The following is a 14655-nucleotide window of genomic DNA, read 5'->3' as shown; positions in this document are numbered from 1 at the left end:
ATCGTCCATGTTGTAGCATGTATCAGTGCTTCATCTCTTTTTATTGCTGAATAGAACAGATTTGCCCCATTTTGGTCATCCGTTTGTCACTTGGTGACCATTTGGGTTTCACTCTTTGTCTATTTTGAATAACGTTGCTGTGAAAGTTCGCGTTTAAGTTTTTGTGTGGACGTACGCTTTCATTTCTCTCAGGAGAATCCCTAGGAGTGGAGTTAGCTGGGACATCTGATAACTCTGCTTAGTCATTTGAGTAAGTGCCAGACAGTTTTCCACATCGGTTGTACCATTGTACAGTCCTGCCCACAGGATATAAGGGTTCTCCTATTCCTACATCCTCACCAACATTTGTTCTTATTTGTCTTGTTTGATTATAGCCATCCTGACAGAGGGGAATTGATATTTCATTGTGCCTCTTATTTGCATTTCCTTAAAGGCTAGTCATTTTGAGTATCTTTTCACATACTTTTGTTTTTTAAATTAAGATGTATTTCCTTGTCAACATTTCAAAAGGGAAACCATATTTCAGCATGTTGATGAGTGGATGGGAAGGGAGGAAGTGATCACTGTTCTTTTAGGAAGTGATTTTACCACGTCTGGGTTTTCAGACGGTCTTTTTGCCCCTGGCATGTATCACCTGGGTGGGTCCTGACTGTCCCCAAAGCCAAGGCAGAGAAGCACCACCTACTATTGGGTCCTTGCTCAGTTCCTGGGCCTGCTCTTTCCTTTGCTTAAACTTTGCAGCCTTGAGCGGCTTCTTCGGGGGTTCATTAGGGAAAGCAAAGCAGGGCTTCTTGTATGAAAGCTGACAGGTAATTCCTATCTGCTTTGGGGGCTCTCCTAAAATAGCAAAAGAAAATTACCCTAGGCTGTCTTTCTTGGTAAGCATCTTGTTTGCTTGCTCTGGGAAAATCCGTTCAGCCCTGGGGTGACATCAGCTAACTGGCATGGCTTATTGAAAAGGAAGTGCAGCCACTTCCTGGAGGGCGGGGGGGGGGTGGAGAAGGTGGCTTCTGAAGCCTCAGGCCTGAGGATGGGAGTCCTGTCTTATCCCTGTTCAGTCCCCGGAGCCTGATGGCTGCACGTGCTCAGTGCATCCTTGTAGCGGTGAATGCAGGTGCCTCTCAGCTGGCCCACATGAGAAGGGGCTGAGTGAAGTGCCACCGAGCCTGGGTAACCAGCTCATCCAATCTGTAGGGATTTTATTGGTTCCCTGGCAGCATCGTTCTCTGAGAACACAAGTGGGGAGTCTCTTAAAGGTGTCATGGATCCCATACAGAAACTGGTTAATAGTCCAGGTAGACAGTGTTTTACAAACTTCAGACTAGGAGGGAGCATCATGCCCTGGAGGGAGGGGAGGAGTCTGAAGCGAAAGGAGCTGGTTGGGGGTGAGGAGGGGGAGACAGGCTTGGTTTGGATGATCCGTGTGATGTGGGGCAGGGTCAGCCAAGTCTGGGGAGCAGCTTGAGGGAAGACAGGGAGACCCTGGGGGTTAAGGGGCTAGTAGACTGGCGGATGTGGAGGGTATGGTGGACCAGAGAAACTTACGGGATGAGAAAAGGGAGATACCGCCACACGGACTGGCAGCACCATGGTGAGGCATTGTGAGGGCATCTGCCTGTGTTCAGGGCTCTCAAATTTGAGCGGGCATCAGAATTGCCTATTGAAGTACAGGTTGCTGGTTGCTATTGCTATTGAAGCATAGGTCCACCCGTCCTACCACTTTCTGGCCGCCTCCAGTTGCTGCTTCAGTAGGTCTGAAGTGGGCCCTGAGAATTTGGTTTTCTCACTGATGCTCCTGCCGCTGCTGAGTTGGGGACCACACTCTGGGAACCACTGGCTTAGAATTCAGCAGTTGGTAAACTTTTTCTGTTAAGGGCCAAGAGTGAATGTTCTAGGCTTTTGAACTACGTAGGATTTCAGGTACATATTCTTCATTGCTTTTCACAACCCTTTAAGCCTGTTCAGACCATTGTTGGCCATAAACAGATGGGCAGGGAAGAGGAATGATCTAGGGAAGGCAGGGCCTGCTTTGGTGCCTCCCGGGCTGGATGTCTGTAGATTCTCTCTTCTCTGCCATGTAGGTGATCTCCATGTTGTTTTTTTGTCTGTAAAACAGACATAACATTAATAGTTCTTACCGTATAGGACTGTTTTAAGAATTCAATGAGCTAAGGCATAAAAAGCATCTATCACAGTGCCTGGGACATCACTAGAATTTATTTATCATTTACTATCAGTATCAGTAGAGGTGTTACCAGCTACTGATGATGGTTGACAGGCGAGGAAAAGAGAGAGGAAGACCAGCACAGATCTGGTTCATTATAGACCCTGAAAGCTAACTGCTCCAGGGTCCCCTATCATTTCTTCTTATGCTGCTCAGGAAGAGGAATCCTTTGACTCACAACATAGGCACACTCAGAATACATCCCGGGTCAGTCCCTCGAAGGAGGGGATGCTCAGCTTCTGCTTTCACACGCCTAAAGAATCGTGCCATTTGTGGGCTGGCTGGTTGGTGAGCCCAGGACTCTGAGAAGGGGGCCCATCTGTGCCACTGCAATGCATTTGTAACCCAGGCTTCAGCCTCATTTGTTGGGAAGGCTTGATTCAGGACCACAGTGCAGCCTGTGCTGATACCAGATAGCTTCTGCTGCATTGGTATTGAGAGGATGCCTTGTAACCTCTCATTTTGCCCCATGGTGTGATTAAAAATGAGAACCACAAAAAAGCAGGCTGTCGTGTGCCCCACATTTCCTGTGCTGAAGTGTGCAAGTGAGAAGTATGGTGCAGCTTTCACTTGTATAGCTGGCATGAAAAGATAGTCGGGTACCCCTTGCACAGCCTCTCTGTGCTGCTGTCTGGGGAGAGGCCACCTAGTGGCCCTGAGAACTTCAGCTCGGCTCTAGACACTGCTACTGAAAGCTGACCATGCTCAAATAATACCGGTTGTGGGGGGTTGCAGGGGGCTCTCTCTTTTCCTTGTCTGATTACCCCCTAGGGGGCATCCACTTTCTGGCTCACCTCTCCAGCTGCGGGCTCTAATCCTTGCCAGAGCACAGAATCTTGACTTGGTAAGTTCAAGTTTCACAGGCACAGAAGTGCCTGCTGGTGATACGACTTCACCCTCCTCTTGGGTTTTTGCTGACATTCAGTGAAATATCCTTCTCTCTCCTCCCCACCTTGCAAAACAAACTTCCTGTTTTGAACTTGGTCCAGACTGGAACAGCCCTGCTACTACACCTGTGAACACGCGCAGACACACATTCCTCCCCTCCGTATTTGTACAGCTTTCTGTCGACCAGCCAGATTTCCCCTCTCGGCTTACAGATCCTAAATCATAACAGGAGATAGGCTACCGGCAGATGAAGAAAAAAGGAAGTGCACATTTCAGAGCTGTTTGAATGAAAACAAGGCTCTGGTTTATTTTGCCGTGTTTTGCCACGAGGACTCTGCTAACTTTCCCCCTTCTTCACAGCAGGATGGAAACAAGGCAAGGAAATCAGCTGATGCAGGAGCCAGAGTGAGTCGAGGAAACCCGCAAACCCAGCCAGTACCATGAGCTTGCGTCTCCCCTCTGCGCTGTAGGAACCCGGGGCAGGCGAAGTCGGCAGAAAGCAATGGCTTTCTTCACTCCGTGGAAGCTGTCCTCTCAGAAGCTGGGCTTCTTCCTCGTGACTTTTGGCTTTATTTGGGGTATGATGCTCTTGCATTTTACCATCCAGCAGCGAACTCAGCCCGAGAGCAGCTCCATGCTCCGGGAGCAGATCCTGGACCTCAGCAAGAGGTACATAAAGGCGCTGGCTGAAGAAAATAGGAACGTGGTGGATGGACCCTATGCGGGGGTCATGACGGCCTATGGTAAGTTCTGCACTGCCGGGGCACCTCCATCCAATTCTGCTTTGCCTCCGAGGGACCCCAGAGGCTCTCACACTTGGTCATGGATTGAGTCTACCTCTTGCCACTCCCTTCCTGGCGACACATTGCACACAAAGGGACACCTTGAGAAAGTTAAAGCAGTGCCCTGTGGGAGCTTCTGACCTCTTAGACACACTGATGCTTAGTGCCTGGAGCAGTGGGGCTTCCCTCTTGGAGCTCTGTTGGTTGTATTTGCAGCTGGCTCCTCTTCGCTGGACACATGGCTGGATTGCATGGTCTCATCTGGGAGGATGTTCAGGGAATGTAGAAAAATAGTCTCATTATTGTTCCCTAAACAAAACTTAATTAGGATGGGTAGAGGCGAGGTAAGGAGGGTGAGGAGGAATGTTCTAGGCCTGCCAGAAAACTCAGAGCCAAATGTGTGCCTCCCTCCGGCCAGTACGCACGTCATCAGAGCCTACATGCTGATCAGTAGTTTTAACCTTGGGTTTCCTCACAGTTTATGGCTCTCTCGTTTCTTGCTCTTGTCTCTGATTGCTCTCACTTTGAAAAAGATCTTTTGGTACTCGTTGCTTTTTTTGTCAGGTGCTCGAAATCCTTTTTGAAATGAGGTTGAGTGAAAAGATATGCATATGGAATATTATTTTTCTTTCAGCAAAAGTTAGGCTTAATATAGAAAAGTTGGAAGCTGTAGACAAACCAAAAAAAAAAACAAGATTAAGGAAAATCACATATAAATCTACAACTGTGGGAAATAGCCACAATTAACATTTCAGTGTATATCTTTCTGATATATATGTATATACATACACACTCACACACAAATATATACGGACACAAAATATTTACCAAAGCATACACAAATACAATATGGGGGCTTCCCTCATAGCTCAGTCGGTAGAGAATCTGCCTGCAATGCAGGAGACCAGGTTTGGTTCCTATGGTCAGGAAGATCCTCTGGAGAAGGAAATGGCAACCCACTCCAGTATTCTTGCCTGAGGAATCCCATGGACAGAGGAGCCTGGCAGCCTACAGTCCAGGAGTTCCAGGAGTCAGACACGACTTAGAGACTAAACCACCACACACATAAAAAACAAAAACTGCAAATGAAATTTGGATCAGACCGTGTTTCGGAGAATCCAAGTTGCAGCCCTCCCATGGTCACTGAGCATTAGAGTGGACTTGATTCGCAGTGGATGACCTTTGTGAAGTCGTGCAGTGACAGTTCTGGCCATTGAATGGAGACTTCAGTGGCCTCAAGGTTTGGAACCCGAGGTATAATATAAATCAAATACAAGGGTGGGGTTGGTTGAGGTGGGAAACATTGATGGACTACTTTAGCGTTCAGATGACGATTCCTGAAAGTGTGCAGCGACAGGTGTTGAACTTTGAGTTCAAACACAGGAGCTGTTGTTGTTTAGTCACTGAGTCATCAACTCTTTTGAGACCCTGTAGACTGTGGCCCTCCAGGCCCCTCTGTCCATGGGATTTCCCAGGCAAGAATACTGGAGTGGGCTGCCATTTCCTTCTCCAGGGGATCTTCCCAACCCAGGGATCAAATCCATAGGAGGATTCTGTGCTGCTAAGCCACTTCAGAAATCATACTCAATTGTACATATATGTTTTTTTTCTTTTTAAAAGAAATCCAAGAAATATGGTTACTTTTTAATTATATATATACATATTTTTTTTGGTAAGGAGGAAATGGTTGTTTTTCATATACAATGTGGACTTTCTTTTTCAGTGCCCACTATTTGAATGATCACACAATCTGCTTTTAATCCAGTCTTTGAGGATTTGGCAGTGTCTCAGTGTCTGTTGGCACTTTTTTTTAATACATCTAAATGTCACCTTTCTTTGATCTGATGGATCAAAAACTGAGACTAGTTTGAGAGCTGATGTTGAAAAACCACTAGGTAATTTTTTGGAGGGTGGATTTTAAATTATGTGTTGACTTGGAACTTCTGTATTAATACCCAAATATTATAGATAAACCATCAGAAAAAGATAAATAAAGCAAATTTTCACTGTTGGTGTTTTTATTGTATTACAAGTAAATGTCATGAGTAAAACAGGTACGGCTTTCCAATTTCTGGTTCCATGCATTCCATGTTACACATTTGGAGAGAAAGGGGTCTAGTCCTGTAGTAATTTCCTCCTGTTTCTCTCTCTCAAATCTTTATCATGGAAAGGAAAAACCACTTGAATGGCAAATGCATAGACTTTTTTTTCCCTAGTTGTTGGCAGTGGTTTTATTTCTTGTGTACTGCTAAACATCTCATAGCGTGAGTTTCCTCCACACTAAAGAGCAATGATCTGGTCTTAGCTTTTTAGCCTCACAGAGACAGTATATTTTTTTTAGAAAGTTATTGAAAACTTCCGAGTAGCCTAGATAGAGTATCAACCACCTTGTATGTTTATAATCATAAGACTTTGGAGCTCAAAGAAACTATAGAAATTTATTTCAACTTTCTCCCTTTACAGAGGAATTTTAGCAGAATAATTCTGTTCCTCAGAAACAACAGAGAAACAACCAAACAGCAAGTCTAACCTGTTTTTCTCTTTCATCTAATCAACTCAGCCTGCCAATCAAAGTGGTCCTTGGAGCTGAGGTTCAAGAATTTAATTGGACTGTGCATTTGTGCTTGAGGTTTGGGGATCATCATGAGATGAAATCTTACCAAGACATAGGCTTTCTTCTCAGCACCATTGACATCTAGAGCCAGATAATTCTGTGCATGGTGTATCTTGTAGGATGCTTAGCAGCATCTCTGGTGTGTCTATCCACTAGCATCAAAAATATCTCCAGGCTTGGGGGGCAAATGTTCCCCTCTCCCCACCTTAGAGAACCACTGCACTAAGACTGAAAACAACAAACCCGTCTAACAGCATCTTCTCATGGAAGTCCTCAAGCAGATAATTGAATTTTGTTATTTAAATCTTGCCAGCTTGGTTCTCTCTGGTTCTCATTTCTGGGCACCAGCAACTGGGATTGAGCCCCGTGGTGCAATCCAGGCCCAGTCCTGAAGCTGGAGAGCCACTGTGAGGGTATGCGATCCCCTGGAGTCCATCACTAGCAGCTGTGGGCATGTCGGTTGCTGGGCAGCTCTGGTGGGTGAGGTTATATGTTGGCTGGAGATACAGAGACTGCTGGACATTCAGCAGTGTAGCTGGGCTGGAGGCGTGGGGATGAGGATGCATGAGCCATTGGTTTGCCATGTTTTTCTGCCACAAATGCAGCCCATGCACAGAGCATCTCCTGGACGTCTGCTCTGGGACAGTGAAGAGCTGACCCTCAGTGGCTGGGACCTGTGTCTGATTTGAATGAATCCAATTGATAGACCACCTCCCCCTCAAAAAAAAAAATCCCTCCCTTCTCTCGTCCTGTATTGGTATAATCAGAGGCTCTTAATGTGTCTTCAGGAGCTGCAGCAGGTGTTTGAAGAACTGTAGTAGATGATTTGGGGGCTTCCTAGGTGTCACTAGGGGTAAAGAATCTGCCTGCCAAAGCAGGAGACACAAGAGACGTGGGTTTAATCCCTGGGTCAGGAAAATCCCCTGGAGTAGGAAATGGCAACCCACTCCAGTAGTCTTGCCTGGAAGTTTCCATGCACAGAGGAGCCTCATAGGCTACATAAGTCCATGGGGTCACAAAGAGCTGGACACGACCGAGCACACACGCACACAGCAGATGACTTTAGATTATTACTGACTTATTAAAATTTCTGACTTGAGATGCTGGAGCAGAAGTGTTCAGCAAACTATGACCTGTGGGTCCCATTTGGAACTCTGCCTGTCTGTGTAAATAAAGTTTGACTGAAACACAAACACTGTCATTTGTTTATAGCAACTAATAACAGACAAACGTGACAATACCAGGATTTATTTCACATAACATCTAAAGTGTGCTGACTCTATCTTTCAGGAGGCTCCATAGTTCATTCTGCAATGCTCATCTGATCATATCCCTCCTGTGTCAACAATTTCCCAGGAATCCCATGGCCTTGGGCCAGACCTTCTTGTTTTCATATGGCTTTGAAAGGATTTGGAACCCAGCATTCCATTGTTCTGTATTGTCTGTGGCTGTTTGCTGCGATAGTTGGAAAGCTGAGTAGTTGCTGCAGAGTACAAAGCCTAAGATGTTTACTCTCTGGTCCTTTGCCAAAAATGTTTGTCCGTCTCCAACAAGATTGCAGTTGGTTGTTCATTTGACTAATCCTCAGACAACAGTAGAAGAACTTTCAAATGATATCTCCTCCTCCTCCAACCCTGGTCTGGTGATACAAAAAGAGATTTCTGACTTTCTTTTGGGATTTGGTCACTCAGGAGCAGTGCCTGGAAGATGTCCCTGGCAGCCTGTGTGGAACAGTTGGAGCGTTCATCCCTGGGGTGTGGAGGGCATTTCTGAGTGCTCCCCTGTCACTGTGGAGAGGAGTGTGTAAAGCCAGCGCCATCCGCAGCTCAGCCTCCAGCATGACTGGCAGGGCCATGCCTGTCTGTGATTTCTCAGGAATTGCATCACAAATGGTGTCATTCGCTCTAGTCAGTGCCGGGCTTGTTCTGAGGTGAACTGATGTCTGTCTCCAATGGCCTGACCCAAATTCTGATGTTCTTTTCTAGTAGGCCAGGCATGGTCCATCCTGTTCTCAAAGTAATAGAAACCTGGGCTGATGAGACACACCTCTCCCCAACCAAGGGGTTCATCCTCACCCTATTAACCTTGACTCTTCTCACTTGATTCTCTGTATACTGGGATGCTCTGACCGGGATAGGTCACCAGCTCAGGCTGAAGCAGTCGAGAGCCCCAGCTTCTCGGCCAGCCCCCCACCAATATCCTGTTTGCGTGCTGCCTGCTTCCTCTTGGCTTCCAGGTCTGTACACATGCTCTGCCTAACCTCCTGTCTCCTGGTTCCCTGAACTCCTTGGGCCTAGACTGTCCCCTAGATTGGCTGTTACCCTTCTAGCCTGCCACTCTGGACCATGTCTGTGCTGTGGGCCAGTATCTGTCAATGCCATCGAAGCTTCATATGCACAGCTGGGAAAACACCGTCAGGGTTCCTGCTCTCATAGAAGTTACACTTACTTGGAGGGAGAAGTAATATCCAAGAGAATGACAGATAACAGTAAATTCCAGGAAGAAAAATGATTAGAGTGGAATTTTTTTTAAGTACTTGTGGAGCTGTTGATACTTTGGAAGAGAAGGTCAAAGAAGGCTTCTCCTGGGAGGTGTCTTTTAGCCCAAAGGATGCTGAGGAGCTACTGGGCGTGGTGGGAGATGGAGGCAGATCAGGCCAGGCAAGAAGCAAGGTCCTAAGGCCTTGGGCAAATTCTGGGAGATAGTGAAGGGACAGGGAAGTCTGGTGTGCTGCAGTCCATGGGGTCGCAAAGAGTCAGGCACGACTCAGCTACTGAACAGCAGCAGCAGCAAAGCCTCATGTGCACTCCTAGGGCAGAACAGAGACCACTGCAGCTAGAAGAAAGTGAGCACGGAGTAGCTTGGCTGGTGCTGATGTGGGAGAAGCAGGCAGAGGGAGTGGGTGCCGTGGCTTTGCAGGCTGTGGTCTCGGTGAGATGGGAGTGGTGGGGGTGAGATGGGTGGGTGCCCTTCTGTAGAGCTCAGGCTGTGTTGCCCCTGCCCTCCTGTCCACTGTCATTTCCACAGCGGGGTAGGGAAGTAAGAAGGAAGGGAGTTCTTTCTGTTTCCTTAGGGACGTGGGGGTGGAGAACTAGGGTGGAGTTTTGGTTGCTGGCCAGCGGGCAGTGGAGCAGTAGCAGCTTTGGGCTTCTGTGGCCCCCGTTGGCCTGGGGATGTACATTTCCAAGACTAACACCATTTAGTGTTAGGAAAAAAAAATGAACTTGGATTTCATTGGCTAGGCCTGTGAAGATTTGTGTTTTTTTTTTTTTTTAATTTTTTCTTTTTGCCTCTGTTCCTCCAAATTTGATCAAGGGACATTTTTTGGAGGGCTGGGTGATATGGGAAAACCACCATTGCCCTTGAGGGAAATACATTCTTCTTGGAGTGAACCAGGTATGGGGTTAAAAAAAAAAGAGAGAGAGAGAGATGGGCCATTTGGTTGTCTGAGGAGGCCCTGGTTACTCTACAGTGATATGGCTGGTATGATTCAAGAAAGGGCTCTGCTTTAAAAGCTTGGAACCTGAAAACAGGCCTCTCTGGGGCTTGGGGCTTTGCCACGGAGCCTGTGGTAGAGGCCTGGCCCCTACAGCGTGCCCGTCTGAGCTAGGCCAAGTTCACGGGCACACCCGTCCAGTCTGGATGTCTGAGGAGGACCTTGGGTGTGTTTGGGACAGCTCTGTAATCAGAATCTGGGTCTCCAGGAGGCACTGGAGACTCTTTCTTGTTTTCCCTTTGTTCTCAAGCTCTTTTCTTCACACCACACTGCTGCTTCTGGTCCTGGCTGGAGAAGGGAACACAGGTGTTGAAGGGATTGGCCTCAGACTCAGATCCCGCCCTGAACTGTAGGTCCTTCAGCTTCCCTGGGGGCCATAGCTCCTCCCGTTTCCAGCTGTGTCCCTGGGCTCTTTCGGTCAGAACTGCTCGGACAGAGCTCCCGGCCACCCTGAAGAGCTGTCCACCCCGCTCATGCTGCCTCATGGCGCAGCCATCTTCCAGGACCAGCTGTTGGGTGATGGCCGTGCATCTTCCTGCCTCTGAACCTCAGCGATTGCTCTTCCCTCCACCTGCACAGAGATGGCTCCCGCCTCTCCTTCCGGACCCTTTCAGAAGCAGAGCCCCACCCCTGCTTCCTTCTCGTTCTTCCTGGCACTTAAACCACCTGTCATGACACAGTCATGTCTGTTTATCATCACCTCTCTCCCCCACTTAGATTGTAAGCTCCCAGAGAGCAGGGAGTTGTATCTCTTTTGTTCCCCACAGTATTCTGGGGCCTCAGCACCTGCCTAGCACATAGTGGGACCCACGGGTGAATAGTAGCAGCATCCCCTCCACTCTGACTCTGTGTAGTATGGCTCCAGCTGAGGCTAATTTGAAAATCACAGTGACTCAGTCATGTTTTCAGTGAGACAGGAAATGAGAAGAGATTCCCTATGAACTGGGTGTCCAGGTGCCTCCAAGTAGCTATTTATGCAGGATCCGGATATGGGAACCATTGTGTATTCTGGAAGGCATTGGGAATGTGTTTATTTGTGACTTGTGGAAGGATTCTTTACTAGATGTGTGACCTTGGGCAAGTCACTGATGTTTTAAAAACCCGCCTTCTCTTTTAAGAAACAGCAGATTAAGTATCACTGACCTGATAGGCTTGCTGTAAGGATTGCAAGCGACCAAGCTTATCAAAGCACTTAGATCAGTAATGTGTATTTGTTATGAGTTATTGCTCACTTTGGCCTGCACCGACCTGCAGTAGCTATGAGCCAACAAGAATTGTCCGTGTAGACCTGATGTTGTTTATTCACTTGAATATGGGGCTTCAGGAGCTTGTTTATGTGGCTGTTCTTAGGGTTTACAGAGGACAGGACCCAACCAGACAAGAGAGGAAATAAGCTGTGGTGTGGAGGAAGCAGGCTTGCCACTCCCTCCTAAACAAGATTGGCAAGGCGTGCCCACCAGGATCCCCAGGGCTGCTGTGACAACACAGATGCTGGGCTCCACCCCAGGGTTGAGGCCCGCTGCTCTGGACTCTATGGAGAGTTTGGCGCTGCCCTGGGTCCCTTTTTAAAGGTGTGTTAGCACCACTGAGTGACTTTGGCATCTTAGAAACAGAATGTGTGATTGTCATTGTCCTCTTATTCAAAGATAAGTCTTTCTCTGATGGGTGTGGGATGGACCAGTGCAGCCTCTCTCGCTTTGTCTATGAAGTGGGCACCTTTGGAGCAGTTTCTGGGGGTGGATGGTGAGTGGGGAGGGCTATGCTGTGGCTCCTCTTTCTCGACAAGGAAGATGCCCTGGAGTCATTGGGGACTTCGGATGACAGTGGACTTGACCTTTCAGAGCCTGTGGACTTTTCTATACCGATTGCTAAGTTGCTTGAGTCCTTTTCCATGCAGCTGGCAAAGTGTTAGGAAAAGGGAGAAAGCAGCCCAAGAACTCCATCCTGGCTGTTTACAGATTCCATAAAGCACTAACTACTGTCCACAGGCCTAGATAAGATCCGGTCTCAGATTGTGCTGCCTCAAAATTCCTTGAAATCCTCACGACCCTCCCCACAGCACAGGAATAGGTGCAAGTTCAAGTCACAGCTTGATTGCCTCCAGCTAACCCAGGAGAGCGTGCAGTCAGTGATGCTGAGCCTCCGAAGCTGTTCTTCACTGGGTGGTAATTGTTCCCTTTGTGACCTGGTCTGGCTGCCTGTGACAACTGCAGGGTGAAGGGCTCACTGGTGAGTTTAGATGTGGGTGAGTTGTCCTCTGAATGGCTTGAAGAACTCAGATGAGCTGGAGCTTGGTGAGTGATCGAGATGCTTCTCGGAAGGGTAGGGGATGTCAGGGTACCTGTGGCCAGTGTTTTGGAGTTCTGAGGTAGAATACATGGTTCTGACTGCATTTCCAGAGAGCATTTCATACCTTTGTGATGGTCAGAGTGATATGAACATTGATAGAAAATTCAGAGCATCTGGAACATGAGGCTGACAAAACCTGGGACCCTCCAGGCACTTTTCCTAGGTCAGCTTCTTTTTTCTTCAACTGTGAAAGGAAAAAAAAATCATTTTCAATTCCAGCAGCCATGTGAGTCACTATTTCAAAGCTGTTCAACACAAGATAAAAGATACTATTCCATAAAACACACAAGGGCAGAGGTAGTCCCAAGTCCATCATCGCATTCTTATAAATAAAGAATAAGGAAGAAAATACTTCTTACCCCCAAACCCAGATAAATTTGATTTCTCTCTAGTCCTTTATTTAAATGCAGATGGATATATGTATGCTTATTTTTTAAAATTGGAATATTTTATACCGAGCTTTTAAAGCTCATCTTTGTTGTATTTCCTCATCCATTAGGTCTTTTTAATGACCGTACACTTTTCCTTTTTCATCAAAACGTTTCATTCAATAAATGTTTATTGAGTTCTTGGGGTCAATAGCTTGTGGCAATAAACAGAGATGACAGGATGGACCTGCTCTCTGCCCTCCCCAGGCTCCAATCTAGTGATATATTCCATTTTAGGAATAGTTGGACATCATATAATGCAACCTTTTTGCTGGTGTTTGGGTAGTGTCCACAGCTTATCTGTAATAAATAACACTGTTCTCTTTTATAACTAACACTGCTTCGAGTGTCCTTGTACATAATGAATGGACTGTATTTTGGTCATTGCTCTAACCGTATTATCTTTCTGTGGAAAGGTCACTTTCAAATTAATTTTCAAACATGTAACTGATGAAACCTGACATTCCTGGCAGTCAGTGGGAATGGGAGGTTGGGGTTAATTCATTTTTCATTAGCACCTTCCTTTCTCATTATCGCCCTGTCTTTTGCTGGCTTCTCCAGAGCAGTGAATGAATCTGCTCTGTGGTCCTCTGGTTCGAGCTCTGCCCTTGAGGGTGGCCATGGTAGAGAGGGATTTGCGTTAGGAGCAAGCCCAGATATAAATGATTTTTGGCAGTTCTGATGTAAGTCCTTGCTCATTGCACAGTTGGTTCTGTGCCGTGAATCATGGCAGCCACCTTAAATGTAGTTCTCGATTGTGGCTGGGCCCAGAATCTTTGACGTGTGGGTTGTGCAGGTTCCAACAGAGTGGCTTGAGGATGGAACCTGGTACCTCTGACTCCACAACTGAGCCTGATGGACTGCAGGCTGGAGAACTCCTGCTTGGAAAGCATGTTGCAGGGGAATGGGGTGGGGTCAGCACATCCTTGCTTAACTGACTTGCCGATCTGGGCAGTCTCACAGCTTTAGCCAGTAGACCTATAAACCGATAGATCTTTTTCCACCAGCAGGACCCCCTTTCTTTAGTTTCCATCTCCTTGGACCCCCAGCTATGGGAGAAGGTATAGCTGGCAGTGATAAATCCTTGACTGTTCTGCTCAAGAATATGAAAACCTCTTCCGGCCTCTCTTACCATTACTGTCATGGCTTTCCAGAAAGGAAAACTTACAGAGCTGCCAGGGCACCTGTTCTGAGATTTTGTTGATCTCCTTCTTTATCAAAGAACTCCTGGCCTGATAGAAACCAAAGCTTTCTTTCCCCAGAGGGACATTTAAAATGTTTTCACTTACTTTGATCTCTTCTTTATCACGTTCAATAAGTTTTCAGAACACAGAATTGCAATAGTAATGTTGGGATTAAATTTTTATTACTGAGGCTTTGAAGCACAAACAAAATTTTAAAAGTCTGTTAGTAATTGGAAACTGTAATCCTGCTGAGGATACAGTTTATGGCTGTAATAAGTATAAAACACAATGATAAATATGAAGATATTATACTGGAATTTGGAAGAATATTTTCCTTTCATTTCTTTATTAAACTATATGAAATTAGTCTTGAGTGTTCAGTCTTATCAAATATATGGGTTAACATTAAGACTAAGAATGCATACAAAAATACTCTGTATTAAGTTTAAAATTGCAATAAAACTCTTTAACAGTTCTTGCAGATTTAGCTGTGAAATACAAAGGTGAGAAACAATTGCATCACCTAGAAAGGTATCGCTTATTCAGCCTTATTTGTGGGAAGACTGTAGTTCATTTATTTGTTGGTTCATTCATTTACTTATCCACTTAGGTAACACACACTTACTGATTACTGTAATGTGCCAGGCACCATGCCAGTTTGTAAGGACTCAGAGATGAACTTGGGATCAT

General features: G+C 46.4%; 1 protein-coding gene across 7 annotated transcripts in view; it reads left to right on the top strand.

Annotated features, from left to right (window-relative positions):
* The window catches only part of MGAT5 (alpha-1,6-mannosylglycoprotein 6-beta-N-acetylglucosaminyltransferase), a 398273-nt gene that overhangs the window by 146209 nt on the left and 237409 nt on the right, over window positions 1-14655 (top strand). For 3 of the 7 annotated variants that reach the window (XM_061439540.1, XM_061439503.1, XM_061439523.1), the window contains one exon: window positions 3473-3855. In XM_061439540.1, coding sequence (XP_061295524.1) covers window positions 3615-3855 — 241 coding nt within the window. In that variant the 5' untranslated portion in view covers window positions 3473-3614. Of the gene's footprint in view, window positions 1-3472; window positions 3856-12228; window positions 12299-14655 lie in introns of those variants that run through there. The other 4 variants (XM_061439539.1, XM_061439514.1, XM_061439531.1 and 1 more) reach the window with 2 other exon arrangements.

The sequence above is a fragment of the Bos javanicus genome, chromosome 2 (genome assembly GCF_032452875.1).
Source record: "Bos javanicus breed banteng chromosome 2, ARS-OSU_banteng_1.0, whole genome shotgun sequence".
In the NCBI taxonomy this organism is placed as follows: Eukaryota; Metazoa; Chordata; class Mammalia; order Artiodactyla; family Bovidae; genus Bos; species Bos javanicus.
Note: the sequence above shows the minus strand (reverse complement) of the source record. Positions and strands in the feature narration are given on the sequence as shown.